General features: G+C 47.9%; 2 protein-coding genes across 2 annotated transcripts in view; one reads left to right on the top strand and one right to left on the bottom strand.

Moving 5' to 3' along the window:
* The window catches only part of SMG7 (SMG7 nonsense mediated mRNA decay factor), a 33,044-nt gene extending 27,285 nt beyond the window's left edge, over positions 1-5,759 (top strand). Inside the window, 5 exon segments of the mRNA XM_010186869.1 lie at positions 2,359-2,439; positions 2,944-3,103; positions 4,484-4,654; positions 4,755-4,906; positions 5,414-5,759. Coding sequence (XP_010185171.1) covers positions 2,359-2,439; positions 2,944-3,103; positions 4,484-4,654; positions 4,755-4,906; positions 5,414-5,527 — 678 coding nt within the window. The 3' untranslated portion in view covers positions 5,528-5,759.
* Positions 5,760-8,528: 2,769 nt separating this feature from the next.
* Positions 8,529-16,995, bottom strand: NCF2 (neutrophil cytosolic factor 2). Its single transcript, XM_010186870.1, has 15 exons — positions 16,815-16,995; positions 16,258-16,340; positions 15,838-15,946; positions 15,478-15,612; positions 15,025-15,132; positions 14,000-14,059; positions 13,502-13,545; positions 13,143-13,284; positions 12,775-12,837; positions 12,304-12,391; positions 10,977-11,020; positions 10,122-10,273; positions 9,930-10,041; positions 9,524-9,686; positions 8,529-8,626 (listed from the first exon to the last, which is right to left on the bottom strand). Exons 1-15 carry the CDS (start codon positions 16,986-16,988, stop codon positions 8,529-8,531), a joined length of 1,575 nt encoding a protein of 524 aa, XP_010185172.1. The 5' UTR covers positions 16,989-16,995.
* Between the last annotated feature and the right edge of the window lie 210 nt (positions 16,996-17,205).

Here is a 17,205-nt window from a genome sequence, read left to right on the forward strand (position 1 = left end):
GCCTTCTGCCTTTCTCTGCCTGTTTTCTCTCCTTCTGCTGTGGCTTAGCCTCTCCTTGCTGTCCCTTGCTGTTCCCCTTTCTGCCTTCTGTTGTCTCACTGTGCTCATTTCTGTCACTAGGACCCCAAGAGCTCCCCTCTGCTTCCTCCGGACCTGTTAAAGAGTCTGGCTGCCTTGGAGGAGGAGGAAGAGCTGATTTTCTCTAATCCTCCTGATCTTTACCCAGCTCTGCTGGGGCCTCTCGCCTCTCTTCCTGGACGAAGCCTCTTTGTATGTATTTGATGTAATACTGCTGCTTCTCACTCTTAACTGGCATCTCTTTCTTCTGTGAAGTTATAAGAAATGTGGAATTCCTTTCTCTCCCCCATCCCTCCTGTCTACTTTCGTGCCTCACCCTTGAGCCAGTCTTCATGCAAGAGCTCAGACCAGCTGAAGGTCCATGGTTATAGCTCTGGGGCTGAATCCAGGCCTGCTAATTTGGTCAGAAATCAGAAAAACAGTAGGTTTTTATTTTTGTAATTATAGTTCACAGGAGAGATGTTGATGCGTCATTTAATGCACTCACACTTTATGCAGCTATATGGGCTTAGTAATAAGGGTAAAGGGGAGCACAGATTCAGCTGTAGGAAGTCATGAGAACAAGCATGGCTTATTATAATCTGCATGTAAAAATTCCATAATGGCAGGGGGAAGCTGCCCTACAAAGTGCAGAAGAGATTGTAAAAGAGCAAGGAAGGAAATGGTAAGCAATTGGCTAAATATCTATAGAGATAGTCATTTTTGACAGACTGAGATTTTTTTTTTTTTCTGTGCTTATGTATTAAAACCTTCGTAGTTCACTGGGTGGAGGGTCTTGGAGCTGCTGCATTTGTAAATTGCCTCTGAAAATGCAGTACGCCTTTCTAGTATGGCTACAAGCGTGTTCATTAAATACTACTATTTCGGATTAGTAGCAGTAACAAAGAAGAGTTATTTGTGACTCTACCCAGAATCTCTGATTAAGCCTGTTCCTCAGTTACTTTGCATGCCATCCCAAGGAGGCAGTAGCAAAATAGACACCTGTTTCTGTCTTGTTAGATACCTTTGCTATGAAACTAATAGCTGTTTCTTCAGCAGCTTCCTTTGAAGCTCATACCGTTGCTGTCTGCTGGCAAATGGAAGGAAATTCTTCTCTCTGCATGCTGTGTGGATATGCAGTGTGTGAATTTTGTCTGCCTTTTAAAATGTGCTTTCAAAGTAATGTGTTGTCACGTTGAAAATCTAACAAGCTAGGAGCTGCTTGCCAAGGAAATGAGGCTATTTGTCTTAGGTTTGCAGGATAAAAGCAAAGATATTCCAGATACTGAGACCATGTTAAAGAGAGAGGGATGCTAGTTCATGTTTCTGTTGTTTGCACAATAAATTTAAAAACATCTGACGTGCTGAGCTGGTAGGAGTGCAGGAGGGCTTTTATTTGGAACAAGACTGCAGCTTTCAGTTTGGATTGCACACAATTTTAGTTACGGCTTCACTAATTCTGTGGCTTAGTGACGCTAAATTTGGGTGGTATTCATTGTCCACCAGCTGAGCTTTGATTTTTCATTGGCTTTTGTATTGATGATAACTGATCTTACTTCTTCCCTAAATAGACTTGTTTCAGAGACACTGATTTTTTTGTTGCTTAATCTTAGTAAGAACCAAAGAGAAAGCTGAGAAATAGCAGCTGTATGAGAGGGGACAGCGTAGATGGTGGAAGAGGTCATGGTCCATAATATTTTAACATGGAACCCCAAGGGGGTTTTGGAACCTCTGCTAAACACTAGGGTTTTGTTTTTTTTTTCCTTCCTCTCTGCAATCATTTATAGTGAAAATAAGAGTTGGACTGTTTAACACAATTAACAAATCACAGCACTTGGCTGCTTTTCCTGTCTAAGAATGTCTATACAGCAGGCATGCTCTCAAAACAGAAAAATATTCTGTCAATAGCAACATACATTGGTCTGATCATGTTTAAAGGAGTCCTCTGATCACTGGGAAGGATGCTGTCTCATTTGTACGAGGTTTTATGCCACCAAACGGGGCTTTTGGCAGGAATCTCCCCTCTAGATGTATCAGATAGGGTATTACACTTACAATTTAAACAGCTGTTCTGGCAATCAGCTGTCATGATTGTTGATTTTTTTAGATATTAATTACAGTTAGTAGGGAAACTACTGATTTCCTGCATGTATTTGTTCGCTTCCCCTGTCCTCCAAGGTGCTGGAGCTAAAATACAAGCAAGGTTTTATATGTGACCAAAACCACCTTGGCAGTTTCTGATAGCATACTTTCCTGCTGCTCACTACTAATTGCTCTTTTTTCCGTTTTTGGTTTCTGAAGAAGTCTCTGCTGGAAAAACCATCAGAATTGATGTCGCAGTCGTCATCCTTCCTGTCCCTCAGTGGCTTTTCCCTTAATCAGGTAAGTGAGGACCGGAGTCTGCAGCCTTTTGCCGTTTCAGCTTGCCATGAAACCAGGTAACATGGCAGAAATATGGGGATATCTTTGGGTCAAGCCAATGGAGAACCTCAAAGAAATCCATATGGCTGTCTAATTTCAGTCTGTATCAGCAAGATTCTTTGCCTTTATCCCAAATTCATCCTAGCTATTGTTCGGCAGATGTACTGTTGAATCTTGCTGAGTTTATGGGCCCCTTGCTCTTAGTAGAATTGTGGAGTTGACTGAAAACGTGCATCTCAAAGTGTTATGGTGTGGAGGTTTTTATTTCCTGAGCAATGGATTACCTGTTCCCTTCTGGAGAACTGAGCGAGGTCTTGACGCAATTTTTGTGAGTACTGGAAATTTAAAGATTTTTTTGAAGGCTTTGCAGTTCAGCCAGCAGAATTCTGTCCTGATTCAGAATGTGATGGACTTCATGTTAAATAAAATGTGTTTGAAATAATACATAAACTTTTTTTTTTTTAGGAAAGATATCCAAATAACAGCATGTTTAATGAGGTATATGGGAAAAATATGAATACCAGCACAAAAACAGAAGTCACCCCTTCAGTTGCCCATCAGGAGACTTCACTGTATTCTCTCTTTGAAGGAACTCCGTGGTCTCCATCCCTTCCAGCCAACTCAGGTAATCCTGCTATGCTTTTTCCTGTGTCTAGTGATTTAAGAGGATTTGAATTAATTTTGAAGCTACTGCAAGTTAAGTGTAGTTGGAAGTTAAAAAAAATCTGCTTGACAAGGTGTCTGAAGGTTTCTCTTTATTTTTCTTTATATATCCTCAGAAATATGAGGGGATTCTGTAACTAATATAGCATAAGAACCTGTATTTTAATTGAATTAGTTGAACAGGATAAAAGTTGTAGGAGGTGTTAAATCCCAAAATCTCTTTAACTTGAATTCCTGGCAAGCATTTGAGAGTAAGGCTTCAACTCAAACATCTGGGTACTTGCAATGCTGCTTCTTTGGAAAAAGCAGGAAGAACTGGATTTCATAATGTAGATATTTGAAAGAAAGAAGCTATATGACTGAAGAATGTGGAGAAAAATATTACAAGTATTTGTTTTTTTTTTTCTTTGGGGGGGATGGGGAGAGGTTTGTGTTTGTTTTTTTTTACTGTTAAGCAGCCTACAAAACAAATCTTTTTCCTTAGTAATTACCTTAAAGGCATAAAATGTTGTAACTATTATGTCATGATTTTATTCTCACTAAAAATCCAGAAGGGTGTGAGGGGAGGAATTAGTTGAATCTAAGAAATGAGTGGATTTTAAATAACATCTGCACTGGGTGAGGTTTTTGGTTGCACTGAGGCTTTTGCATCCAACCAGGAATAACCATTGTGGGTGAAATGGAAGGAGTTGCAAAGTGCTATTATTCTAGCAGGATTTATGGCTCACATGGTTTCGGCTTTCTCTCTCTTCACCAATTTGTTCAAGACTACATAGTCTCTTGCCACCCTGCTATGCTGTGTTGGCTCCAGGCATCAATCTCTTCTGCCTGCAGATAGGCTTTTCCATGCTTGCTCTCCTCTTCTGGGGGAGAGTATTGGGTTCTGGTCTGAATTGCCTTAAGACTCATAGAAGAGTAAAACATTCACAGACTTTGGAGTTTGAGTTGTAAACTTGCATCAAGGTCTGTTGTATTTTATTATTGTTATTGATTTGTCAAACTTGGAGACAGATTTTATTATTTTAAGTTTGAGAAAAGTTCTTCAAGAAACATGAGGAAGACTCGCTTTGGCTAACCAGCCCTCCTGAGGTTTCCTGTTATGTTGTTTTTCTGCATGTGTATGCATTAAACAGAGTCCTTTTGTTCTTGTGTATGCACAAACATTTTTCACTCAGAACTTAGGAATTTGTATTACACTTGTGTAATAGAGGAAATAAAAACTGACCTTCAGCATTGGAGAAAACCTCATGATGGCAGAATTTGCAGCAGCGTTAAAAAATTCAAAATTGGGAGGTTCCTGCTGTTTCTGTTGACCTTTTTCCTCTTGCCTTGTAATCACTAGATCATTCGACACCAGCCAGCCAGTCTCCTCACTCCTCCAACCCCAGCAGCTTGCCAAGCTCCCCTCCAACCCATAACCACAATTCTGTTCCCTTCTCCAACTTCGGACCTATTGGGACTCCAGACAACAGAGACAGGAGAGTCGCAGACCGCTGGAAAACAGATAAGCCAGGCAGGTGCTGGATTCCAGGCTTGCATGAAGCCAGCTGATGGTGGTGGTTTTGCAGTGGGTTTTCCTACGTTCCTTTGAACTTGTCTTTCTCCCATTTTAGCAATGGGAGGGTTTGGTCTGGACTACCTCCCAGCAACATCATCGTCTTCGGAGAGCAGCTGGCACCAGTCCAGTGCTCCTAGTGGCACCTGGGCAGCCCAAGGCCCTCCCGCAATGGAGGACTCCTCAGCTGTGCTTATGGAGAGCTTGAAGGTATGGTTGACTGAAACTGTGCTCAGGAATGGGTGCTTGTCTGTGGGGCTGGAAGATCCAGTGATGGGCATTAGCCTGTTGCAAGCATCAGAGTTCAGCATCAGAAACCAAAGGTTTTTCCTGCAGATCCACTTACGCAGGCAGTGTGGGAGGTGTGACCAGTGCTGAAAGATGTCAGAGTTTTCCAGATCTTGCTGTTCTAGAATATTTTGCAGAACAAGACCACAGAACTGGCATAAATTATAACATTTGCTTTGACTAGTTTAAAATTAGTAATAGTTAATGTGGGATGAATTTTTATGGTAACGAGGATTCTGGAGGAGGATAAGCTTCTTCCAGGGAGCCTCCCTTCAAAAGGCCTTCTTGGAAGTCTGGATAACTTTCACGATAAGCCAGGTATGAGTGAGTGATAAAGAGGGAGAATATAGAAGGCTGTCTATGCTTTCTTCTCTGTTAGAGGGGAGCTGTCTAACCGAGGAGATGCTAGCGTTGGTTCTTTGTTTTTAGTCCATCTGGTCCAGTTCCATGATGCACCCAGGACCCTCAGCCCTGGAGCAGCTGTTAATGCAGCAGAAGCAGAAGCAGCAGCGTGGACAAGGCACCATGAACCCGCCGCATTGAGACCGAGGTGGCAACCCTTGCAAACGAAGGCTCCATAAACCATGGCATGTTGGGTTTGCAGGACTGGCCCACACAGTCCTGTGCAGGTGGCAGCCCTCTCTTCTGTTCCTTGCTGTCAGGAGGGCGTAAGTGCTCCACCAACCCACTGAGTGTGCACAAAACGTCTGCAGTGCAAGAAAACAACATCAGGAACTCTCCCATCCCTGGGCCCTTTGGAGGGAGAGAGGAACTGCTGTTTGTCTCACTCAGTGACCCGATATCACCGCCTCTCACCTTCTCCATCGTGCATGTCCCCAGACACATGGGAAGTAAAAGCTGAGAATGAAGGGCAGATGGGAGAAGCCAATGAGAACTTCTCAATCCTTTTCCTCTCTCTGGGGAGACACAATAGGAATCCATTAATGATTGCTTTGCTGACTGAGAATGTAGTTGAAATTACTCCTAAACATCTTTATTATTCAGATCTCAGTAGTAAGATCACACTGAATTCTTCCGTACACAGACGTGCTTCGTAGTCAGTGTGTAGCAATGAAAGCCCCAGTTGCTGCTCTGGTCAGAGGTGGTTGGCGAGGTAGGACTCTATCTCCTGTGCTAGTGAAGGAGTTTCATGAAGGAGAGCTGGCACTTGACACCACTTCACCTTTCAGCCCAAGGCTTTGGCCAGCCAATGGTTGGGTTAGAGACTCCAGCATGAAATGCCCTCCTCTCAGTAGGTGTCTGAGCTATAATGGGTGGTGCAGGGCACTGCAGCACTCTGCTGGACAAGCAAGTTAACTGCTATGGGGTTTTAAATTAATGTTTGATTCCTGTACATTTTACTGTAGCATAGTGGCTAGCCCCAAAACGGGCAGGCTAGTCTGTGCATTCACAGCCTGACTCATTTTAATAGGTAGGTAGAAAGCTTTCAATGGTTTTTGTTCTTCTTTTTCTTTCTCTCTCCATCCTCCCATCTTCGCTGGACACTAGTAGTTTCATTATCAATGTGCAACATCTCGCAGAAAATAATCAGGGGTCCAGCAGGGCTGGGTAAAGCCAACAGTCGGCCTGAGCAGTGTGGAGTGTCTCTTCTGCAGGCGCATGTCAGCTCTGCAGAAACCCATCCTCCCGTGCCCCCTGCCCCCAGCTGCAGCCCCGAGCTTTCAGAACTTCAAGGCACCCGTGGACACGTGTGTGACCCACGCGCGGAAGAAAGCATAGCGCTGTTCATTGATGAAAAGATGCAGAAGGGAAAAGGAAAATGTTTTATTTGCTATTTATTGGACGGAAGAAAGGCTGGAAGCTTCATTAAGGAAAAGGACAGCATTTTTGTTAGGTTTCCCAGGGAAGTTACGGAAACAATCTCAATGTCCGTTTGCTGTGTTTAGCAGTAGGGGTTTGTGTGATGATTCAGGATCTCTGATCTGGAAATCAGCTGCAGAGCAAAGCACATGCAGGAGCTGAAGTGACACTGGAGTCTGGGCAGCCCCAAAGAATATAAAAAGGGAAGACGGAGGAGACACGATACCCCTCCGAGGGTATGAGCAGCTCCCCCACGATCTCCACCTTAGCAACATCACTGTTCTTTGTTGCATTTTGAAGATGTATTTCCTTTAAAATGTTCAAAAAGTGAAGTTCCCACCCAGCGATAATATGAACCAAACCCCTCTGTACTTCTCTCCAGCCCTCCCAGTTTGTGTATCGAGCTGTGCACCCAGGCAGCTGCGACATTCCAGTGTTTGAACCGTCACTGACTCTTGCACCCTAGACAAGCTAACCAGGTTCGCCATCTCACTCCCGGCAGTGCCAGGGTCCCAGCCGCACCGTTCCACTTGTGCATGAGCATCCGGCCTCAGAAATGCGTCCGACTCTTGGCTGGGACTCCCCTTCCGCCCTCCAGTGCCCAGAGGTGCAAGGGAAGGGGCCCCCAACAGAAACTGGTTTGTGTTGTAAGCTTTTTTTGTGTTTTTTGTCTGTCTGTGCAAGAACTGCAGCTGCTGAAATCAGCTTTGCCTTTAATTAAACCATGTTCTCTTCATCCAGGTCTGTGTGTTGCATTTATTTCCTGTGTAACTCAGCTGAAGGCTTTTAAAAGCACGTTATTCTTCTGGAAGAGTCAGAAAGAAAGCTTGAGGTTGGTTTTTTTGTGGTTTGGTTTTGTTTTGTTTTTTCCTATTTGAAAGAGAACTAAATAAATAGCTGAGATTCTGGCTTGGGCTTAGTGCCGATAATTGGGTTATGGTTTTGTGTGGCCTGTGTGCAACGTGTTTTGCAGACCAAACTGAAAAAAGCTGCTCTTCAGTTGCAGATAGAACATGGTAGAGCATAGGTGGTGGCAGCTGGAGGACATGGATCCTTCTGCCACTGACCTGTCTGTGTATCAGGTTGTTGGCTTTTATATAGGGGACAACTTTGCTGCTGAGATTCCAGGCAATGTCTAAGTTACTATCTTTTTTGACAGCTGAGAAAAAGCTTTTGAGATCTGGCTCCCAAAAGTGAAAAATGTGTGTATTTTTATTGGTGGGAGGTTTTAAAGTGAATTGTCAATTGGAGCAGAGCAAGGCTGTACATTCTCTTGTTTCAGCTCTTGGGTTTGGCAGTAATATTGCAAGGAAGTAAATGCTGTTGAAGTTCATCCTTTCCTGGTCTGCAGCTCCCTGAATTCTCTGGTGGCAGGGCTGTAAGTGCAAGTGGCACCACCCTCTTGTGCGTTTGCCCAGCTGCTGGTTTGTTTAGAAGCTTTCCTAAGGATAGGGCGGGTGGGACAGAGCTGTTGCTAGCAAGTCTCTTGCCAGGCGTGTTAGGACTGGATGTATTCCTGACAAGAAGACAAGTAGCAACTTTTTAATCAGTACCTGTTTTGGAGAACAATGCAAAAAGTAGAATAAAAATAAAGTTTTTAATACAAGTAGCAATAATATTTTAAGTGTATTTTCAAATGCAATGATTAATTTGGGAACTTCTTAATTACAACAGTTGAATTCTGAATTTCTTTCCATGTCCATGACTTTAAAGTTTTCTGAGATCACATGTCGGGGTCTTTAGCGTTAGACTTAAGAACAAAAGCAGATGGGAAGATGCCGATCTTCCCATTGCACTGGCCTTCTAACCAGTCTTCATTCACTGGAAGATAAAATTGACACAATTTTTGTCACTCTAGGGATGTACAGTTGATCAGTAAAGTTAAACACAGCTCAAGTGAAACTCCCATGTTGAAACCGTTTGAGGAATGGGGTGGCGGAAACAGGGATGTGATGAAAATGTGGTGGAGGAAGTATGTGTAACACTGTGGCTTGGGTGGGAAGCCCATGGTAGAGCTGGGAGAGCTCTGCCCACGCTATAGCACAAGGCAGTTGTGGTGGAAGAACACTTGTACAAAGCAGTCTTGCAGACTTTGGGTCCTGCTTATCTTGGAGCTCCACACAATTGGCTGTTGAGCTGGAAACCCTGGCTGTCATCAGGAGCATGCAAAGCAGAGGCTGGAAACACCTCAGCAGGATGGATTTTTGTTGTTCTTGTTCATGAGGCTGGAGCAAATTTACCCCATGAATATGGAAACTATAAGCTTCGTGACACAGCCCTTAGCGATGCAAAGGAAAGCAACTGTCCTTAGGTTGTCCTTCCCCTGGCTTCCACCTGCTGCTACATGCTCATGCCATCTCTGCAAGCTTCTTTTCTAACCTGACTTGTAAAGTGCATTCAGTGTAAGCTTTCTCAGAGTGCCCTGTGGCAGAAATTGGAGCAGCCTGTTTCCCATTCAAAGGTGGCAAACTGCAGTTTGCAGGAGAAGTTTGCCATTGGTGAAGGCTGCCTGAGCCAGGCTGTTGCTCTGTGGATCCCCAGTGTGAAACAGTTTGCTTTGGAAGACAGGAGGGTTTGGGGTAAGATATCAAAGTGCCCAGTGAAGCTTGTAGGCGCCACTGAAGAACATGCATCCAGTGTCTGACCAAATACCCCAGAGATTTTGGCCTGCCTTGCAGATGTTAGGAGCCCACAATGTTGCAGAAGGAGCACAATTACCTTTGGATAAAACAAGTATCACATCTCCTGCCTGAAACTCCAGATCTTCAGGTTGGATGGCTTCGTAATTGTATTGCGCTACAACTTGGGCTGGTCTCGTCTGCTCCGGCACTGCCTCCTGTGGCAACTCCTCTGGTTTGCTGTCCAGTAAAAACCCCTCTCCCTAGGGCAGGAAATCAGCTGGTAAGAACTACTTTTGACTTCTCCTTTTTCTTTGTACAAGGGTAAGAGGGACAAGCTCTGCTTCTCCACCTCTCCTGCTCTTTTCTACTCTCTGCCTCTCAAGAGGTCACTGGCTCACTTTGAAAGCCACAACCCTGTGCTCACGGTAAGGAAAGCAAAAGCAACATCTGCTTATGTTCCTTGCCAGCATAAGAGGTGGCTGCCACCACTAGCTGTCACTGACCTCCGTGATGTCGCACCAGACTGTCAGGCAGTAGTCCTTGCTCTGGCTCCACGCCGCCTCCAGGTTCTCTGCACTCAGAGTCACCAGCGCTTGGCTCTTTGCAGGCTTGTACCTGTGTGTGCAGAGGATGCAGGGTAAGGGTGGGAGCCCTGAAAGCGCAGCTCCAGCTCCCTGCAGCGGGCAGTGCCTCACCTCAGCTGGGCATGCTCAGGCTGGAGCTCCAGTTTCTTGCAAACCAGGGCCAGGAGCTCTGTGTAGGAGAGGCTTGGCTCGACTTGCAGGGCGACTGTGTATTTGTAGTGCACCTTGAGGATGTGGGGCCTGAAGACAGCCACTTTGGCCTCCTGCGGGTGGTAAACTGGAAGTCAGCTTGTGTGGCTCGGTGAGAGCAGGAAGAGGGACTGGGACATGGAAACTACATCTGAGCTGTGGGGCATTGGCTGGCTGCTGGTCAGGGAGACATCTCCGCTGGGGTGTGCAGCCTTTGGTAGGTACCTCAGGGCAAGTCAGCGGTCAGGCCACCCAAGCTATGGTTGGATGTGTGGCTGGTGACAGCTCCGGGCTTGTCCCAGGACAGAGCACAGTAATAAAGGAGACACTTAACAACCAAACCGTGGCCTGTGAGTGACTTTAATTTGAGGTGTGTCTACCCTCCAACCTCCTCAGTTTTTTTGTTTGAGTTGGGGTTGTTGTATTTTCCTATCTCTTTCCCTAGTGTGACCTTCTGATGTGCTGACCCTGCCCAGGAGTGTGTGCATTACAGCCAAACTCCTGTTTCTCCCTTCTCAAGTGCTGCAGGTCAACCAAGGTGAGGCTTGTACAAGGGCTGTGCTGACAGCCCTGGGTTCACTGGGGAGTGGACCTGGAAGAGAACTCTCAAAAAGCAACCCTAGTCACCTGGTTGAGTCCTGATGACCTGCTGGCCCCTAGCCCTGTTGTTGCTTTGGAGAAGCTCCCAAAAACCTGAAACACTTCCCAGGCCGCGGTGCAGATTGGTGACACCAACAGGACCTTGAGGTCTACATTCACATATTCGCAAGATGTTACCTTTGCTGCATCTCTCGGCTGTGTCGCAGTAGAAGGAGCATAGCCTATGAAGGAAGAAGGAGGTGGCTCAGTGTGTGGGATGGGGTAAATATTGCTGCTCTGTGCCTAAATACACATTGATATCTCCTGCAGCCCTTCTCCTCAACACCCATTGTTATCTGCAACAGCACTAACCAGCTAACTGCCTGCAGCCAGCAGTGGTCCCTTGAATGGACACAGCATCAGCCGCGATGGGGTTCATCTGTAAGATTTAGATACAACCACTGAGCAGAGGTTTGTGGTCTGTGCCTTTCCTCTTATAAGGATGGGAGCTTTAGGAGTAGGGTGTCTTTCCTGGGTGGATTTGGAAAAAAAAACAAACAGAAACCATTAAAAAGTGAGCTGCTGGTTTTCTAGTCTTTGCTCTCCTGATCTGCTGAGGCTCACACTGAAAAGCAGAGGCAATCCCCGTCCTTCACTCAGTTTCTAAAGCTAAATTCAGACCTCCAGGTAGGGTAATTTCATGCAGGTTTGTTGCTTTTCACAAGGATCTGCTGTATGTTTTGTCAGTGCTTTGACATGACTTGTGCTCGTCGTGTTAGTACCTGTGCAGTATGGTCTCTGCACTGTGATATTTTCTACCCTAAATGGGTTTTCCTGCAGTGGTGTGGAGCTCGCAGCTCAGCTGCAGGCTCCTACCTCTGAGCACCACATGATGTTTTCTAGAGAGGGCAACTCGCAGTGCTTTTTCCCAGCTCTTCATGGATGTGGGTGGCAGAGCCCTGTTGCAGCTTCCCAGCATCCTGGACCAACTGTGCTGGAGGCGATGTGGTGGCCCTGGGGCTACCGTCTCTGCCCATGCTTGGGACATATGGGACACTGGGTAGCAGCAGCCAGGAATCCCCTTTCCAGGGTAACCACAGCTCCTTCAAACCCAGCCCAGCTCACAGCAGCACTGAAACCATCACAAGTGCCCAGCTCTCAGGAGAAGTCTGTAAGGAACCTTCTATTCCAAAACATGGACAAGCTGGGTCACTTGTCCTGATCCTATCCCCAGGCCCTTTTTCCCATTAGTTGCTGTGCTAATTAGGAGCATGGAGGGACTTACTTTCCTTGGGGACACACATGCTCTATTTTACTCTGTCCTCAGCACTGCAGTTGCTGTCTCTGCCTCCTGCTTTAATGTCTCCCCATCCTTAACTGCATATGGGTCCAGGAATGAGATGAAGATGAGCCCTAGCCCTGGTCTCAAAGCATGGGGGGACAGCACTGAGGAAACCATCTCAAACCTGCTGCTGGGGGGTTCACCCCTAAGGTACCCCCTTCCTTCCAGCTCCCTCTCACTGACCTGGTGCTGGTCGCCGTGGCTTCTCTGGAGCAGTAGAGCTGGGTGGCTCTGGGATCTCGGTTTCCAGAAGAGTTTCTTCTTGTGTTGTCTGGGAAGAGGGTAATGCTGTCAATCCCATCCTTCTGAAGGGAGTTGGGGTGCTGCTGCCTTGTGGAGCCCCCCCCCTACAACCCACTATTTTACCAGGGTCTGTCTGGGGTCTTGAACTGGGGAAGGGTGACTTTGCTACCCGTTTTCTCCCCAGCATTGCCAACCACCACCACCCAGAGGGTCATCGATGCAGCATCTGCCCAGATTTTGCAGGCCTCCGAGCTCACGCTAAGGTGACTGAGCCAGAAGAACCTAACCCCAGCATTATGCGGGGGAGGGAGTTGCAGGTATGGGTCCTGCTGGAAGGCCCAGAATAGGTGGTGAGTGAATGTGTGGGGATCTGCCCTCCCCAGGATAAGATCTGTTCCTGAGCCTCCTCACCTGGATATGTAGCTTGTTCTGGAGCTCCACAGGCTCGAGGAAGTTGCAGGGGACAATTCCTTTCTGTGAGGGAAGGAGAGACAAGTGGGGATTCCTTGGCAAGGAAGCAACCCATTGCTGGAGGATGCAGCTGAGCTTGTTCTTGCCCTGCCCTGAATCCAGGAGAGTCTCTGAGGCTTGAAGGTTAGTTGCTGCGAGTTGGTTGGGTTTCACTAAACCCTGTGGCCTGAGCCAGGGTGGATACAAGGGACCCGAGTCAGAAACTCATTTAGTTGCTGATGGCAAGGCTTTGCTCTCCAGGTCCTCTGCAGATCCTCACAGCATCCACCCCATCTTCTGCCCCCTCCTGCCAAGTGTGCCCCTGGTACCTTTCCATTGAACATCACTGTAGCCCAGTTGTCCTTCTCTTTCTTCAGGACAAAGACAATGTTTCCTGGCAGGACCTGCAGCTCCTCAGCGGTCTCGGGGATGAACTCGTACAGGACACGGTGTGGCTGCCCTTTGAGGGCCCTGGGTGTGGGAGCAGTGGATGGGTCAGGAAGGTGGGCGACATCCTCGTTTTACTTTGTAGGTGAAACCCAGATCTCTGCCTCCTTGTTTCTACAATCGATTCCTCATCCCCCCTGAGTTTTGGGTGCTGGCTTGCACGCTCAGCTGCAATGGCACAGGATGGGGTTGGACCTGGCTGCATGGGTTAGTAGCGTTGTCCATCCTTCATCCAACTCACCTGAGGATTTCTGGTGTCTTGGGCCTAGGTGGAGGACCAGAGGCCTGCCAACAAGACAAAAATAAAATTATCAGTAATCTGGAGGATTTTGGATGCTTTGCAGAAATATCCTGCTTTTCCACTCAAACTTAGACAGATGAATCCTAATCTATCTTACGAGGAGCATCTAAGACCACTCCCTGCTGAAAGTTGTCATGCCGCAGCAATGGCAAGGGCAGAGGATGTGCTGCCAGGCCACTGCTTCCCCATTCAGGGAACCAGTTTGACCTCAACCGTGGGTGTAGGTAGGTTGAGGTCAAATGGAGATGATGAAGAGAGCAGCTGAGATGTGGGGGCAGCATCCACCTCCTCCCTGCACAGTAGCAGAAAGTTCACAGTGGCAATGCTGCCGTTTTCACCCTGTCATCAGCTGGAGCCCTCAGCAAGCTGTGGGATGATACCCATCCCCATGTCCTCCTGAACTTTTGCCAAGGATGCTGTTCACCAGTCATGCCTTACCTGTGGTTGGAGTGGAGCAAATCCTGAAAAATCATCCTTGTCCACCACAGATGCCACCACCTAGAGCCGAAGACAGACAGGTAGTGACTTGGTGCTTGTAGGCCTCTCTTAGACCTCTGATATCTACCATCCTCCTTTGCTGTTGGCCAAGCGAAGTTCCTCAGGATGCTTCAGGTTCAAGAAGGGCTGTGATTTTAGGCTAAGTATCTTTGACTACTGGCTGAGTGCTTCTGGCACCACAGCTCACCGCTCAGCTGCAGCAAGGTCTCTTAGCCTCACCATTACTGCAGTTAGACTCATATCCTTAGTTTCCCTTCTTATTTTAATCACAAATATTGAAGGGAGTCTAAAGAGTCCAACTCAAGCCCTGACCTCCTTTAGGCAATTTTAGACATTGTTTAGGAAGTTCATTAATACTTGTGTGCACATTTCTGGGGATCCCATGACACCTGAGAAGCTGTCTGGCTCTCAGTTATCTGATTCTCCAGTGCCTGCACAGCTGATGGGTTGCTTTCTGGCAGAGCGCTCCCTCCCAGGACCTGAGCCCAAAGGTGATATCCCAGAGCTTGGGTTTTACAGAGTCATGGGAGAAAAGCTGGCTTGCTTATCTGAGCTGAAAATCCCCTTTCAGATAGAGGAGGGGGAGAACTGGAGGTCATTTGTGGGTGTCAGATTTTAAATAGCTTCTTTTTCCCACCCTGAAAAAATCTTGGTTTGATTTGAAGCTGCAGTGGGACCTTTCCAGCTCGATGCTGACTGACTGTCCCTCATGTCTCACTAAGGAGAGAAACTGAAAGTAGGCCATGCTCTGCAGAAACACGCTTTTAGCTCTGTTCCTGCAGACTCCATGTTCCCCACCAGACCCCTACATGCTGTCCCTCGCTCCACACCTGGGGCGGTCACCGAGGTGTGGGCCAGCTCCAAATCGCTGGCTGCCCAGCAGACAGCAGTTCAGAGGGGTGGTGATCAGGCGTTCTTCTCAACCCACAGGTTTAGCCTGAATAAATAAGGTATTTCTTTCTTACCATAGCTTTTCCCAGGTAGTCCTTCTTCTCCAGCTGAGCCACTTGCTTTTCGTTTGGTCTAAACAGCTTCCCTGCGGGAATGGCCACCAGCTCGCAGATCTTCTGCTTCTGTAGCACAGAGGAGTCATAGTGCTCTTCAGAGGTGAGAGCAGGGTCTGCTTCATGTTCCCTTCCTTCTACCTCTGGGGTTAAGGTCTTGCTTGATAAAGTCAAGCCACCACCGTGACAGTGGACACGGTCCATTCAACCTGATCTTCCTATCCCTGTCTCCTCAGTGACCCAAAACTCTTCCCACCAACTGCAGTACTACACCTCCATTTTTGCACAGCCCACTATGTTTCTCTCCTGCTCTGCTAAAGCCATATCTAAAAGGTGGTTTCTGTGTTGCTGGGATTTTCTTCTTCCTCCCCCTTGAGCTGCCACACTGCGACTCGAAGACCTGTTCCCCCTCACCAGGGTGGCTTCCATTGCCTTGTCGATCTTGTTGTGTTGAGGCTCGCTCTTCATGCTCATGGCCAGAGTCAGGTGCTCCTCAGCTTTCTTCCAGTCCTCCATCGTGGCATACACCAGCGCAATGTTGTAGAGTACCTGCCAGAGGGATGGGAGCAAGGAAATTAGCTCTTGGAGCAGCTAGACCTTTGCCAGGAATGTGGTGAAGGAGAGGACAGCGGGGTGGTGGCACCACACAGAGCACTGGGCAAGCTTGCCTACTGTTTTGCAAGGCACAAAGAGAGCTTGGCTGTGTTCTCCTTAGATTTCTTGAGCTGGTGAACAGACCTTGGGGATCAAAACTGCTGGTCAAGTCTTTCTCACCTCACAAGCAAAGAGCCTGTACCGCAAGCCCAGGATCTTGTAGTCGATGAGCTGGTTGCCTCGCAGCTGGGCCAGTGCTTCTTTGAAATCCTCAATGGCCTTTTCATGGCTGTGGAGCAGAGGACACAGGTGTGTCGCCACCTTGTGGTGGCAATCTGCCTGCCTCTAAGTCTTAAACTTGTGTGAGTTTAGTTGGGTCTCTCCTATCTCCTTGCAGTGTTTTCAGACACCCCAGAGGGACGAGACATGCTCCCAGTCTGGTGTTAATCCCAAGACTCCACTGCTGATGAACAGGAGCCTATTTTAACTCAAGGGGTTGCAGTTTGGCCCCTGGGGTACCAACCTGCCTGGGGCCATCCTCAGCCAAAGGCTGTCATCTCCACAAGTGGCAAAACTGAAATGTGAAAGCCCTTCACTCACTTCTGCCTCCGATAAGACACGGTCCCACGCTGGAAATAAGCCACTGCCAGGTGCTTGTCGCAGCTGATGCTCCGGGTGAATGCCTGCATGGAGGTAGGAGTGGGGCAAAAACGGGGTGAGAAGGGAAGACCTTGTTAAAACAGGCTGTAGGCAGTTGTATCTGTCCTGCTTTAGCCAAGGGGACTAAGGTGCACTCTGTGGGCTGCGTCTCTCTACGGTGTGGGCACTGGGTGGTGAAGCCTGTACCAAGCTCCTAATTTTTTTGGAGCTGGAGCCATCAGCTACTGCTCGCTCAGCAGCTTAGTGCCCTGTGGTCACTTCTGGCAGGGAGAAAGTGCGAGTAGCAAACCGTGCACCTCTTCTGCTGCTTTGCCTCTGATTCAGTAAGAAAACAGACTCAGTAGGAACAGCCCAGGGATGTCACAAAAGGCCCAAATCCTTCCCTTCCTCAGACCATGGCCCTTAGATTTTCCCTTCCCCACCGTGTCCGTCTGTCTGGAAGGTCTGTGTGCAAATGGGTCCCTGCATGGTAGCGACTGTTAGGGGCTGTACCTTACCTCCTCCGCCTCGGCCAGCTTCCCCAGAATGAGATGGATGGAGCCGATGTTAAAGCAGATTTTGGCAGGGGGGTTCTGGACGGCTGTGAAGGCCTCCAGGGCTGCCCTCCACTCCTTCCTGTCTGCTGCGCACACCCCTTCTTGCCACAGCCGGATTGTCTCCACCAAGGACATGGCACGGTGGGAGTGGGATGTGGGGCCCCTAGCCTTGTTGTGAGTCTTGCCTCTCTCCTCGTCCGCTGCTCGGCCTCTCTCTAGCTCCCTTCTGCCTGTACTTCTGCCTTCCCCACTGCCCGTGTCGCAAACCTGGCAGGAAGTGGCCTCACTCACGTCAGTGAAATGCAGCCCCGAGATGGGGAAGTGGGGCAGAGGCTGCTCCACCACAGCAGGT

The sequence above is a fragment of the Mesitornis unicolor genome, unplaced genomic scaffold (assembly GCF_000695765.1).
Source record: "Mesitornis unicolor isolate BGI_N332 unplaced genomic scaffold, ASM69576v1 scaffold16026, whole genome shotgun sequence".
NCBI lineage: Eukaryota > Metazoa > Chordata > Aves > Mesitornithiformes > Mesitornithidae > Mesitornis > Mesitornis unicolor.

Excerpts from the sequence above, each read along its gene's own strand:
- NCF2 (XM_010186870.1), bottom strand. The coding sequence starts at position 16,988 with ATGTCCTTGGTGGAGACAATCCGGCTGTGGCAAGAAGGGGTGTGCGCA. Across the intron at positions 15,613-15,837 it reads ACAGGCTCTTTGCTTGTGAG|GTACTCTACAACATTGCGCT; the intron begins GTGAGAAAGACT and ends TCCCTCTGGCAG. Across the intron at positions 13,546-13,999 it reads TTGCTCCACTCCAACCACAG|GCCTCTGGTCCTCCACCTAG; the intron begins GTAAGGCATGAC and ends TCTTGTTGGCAG.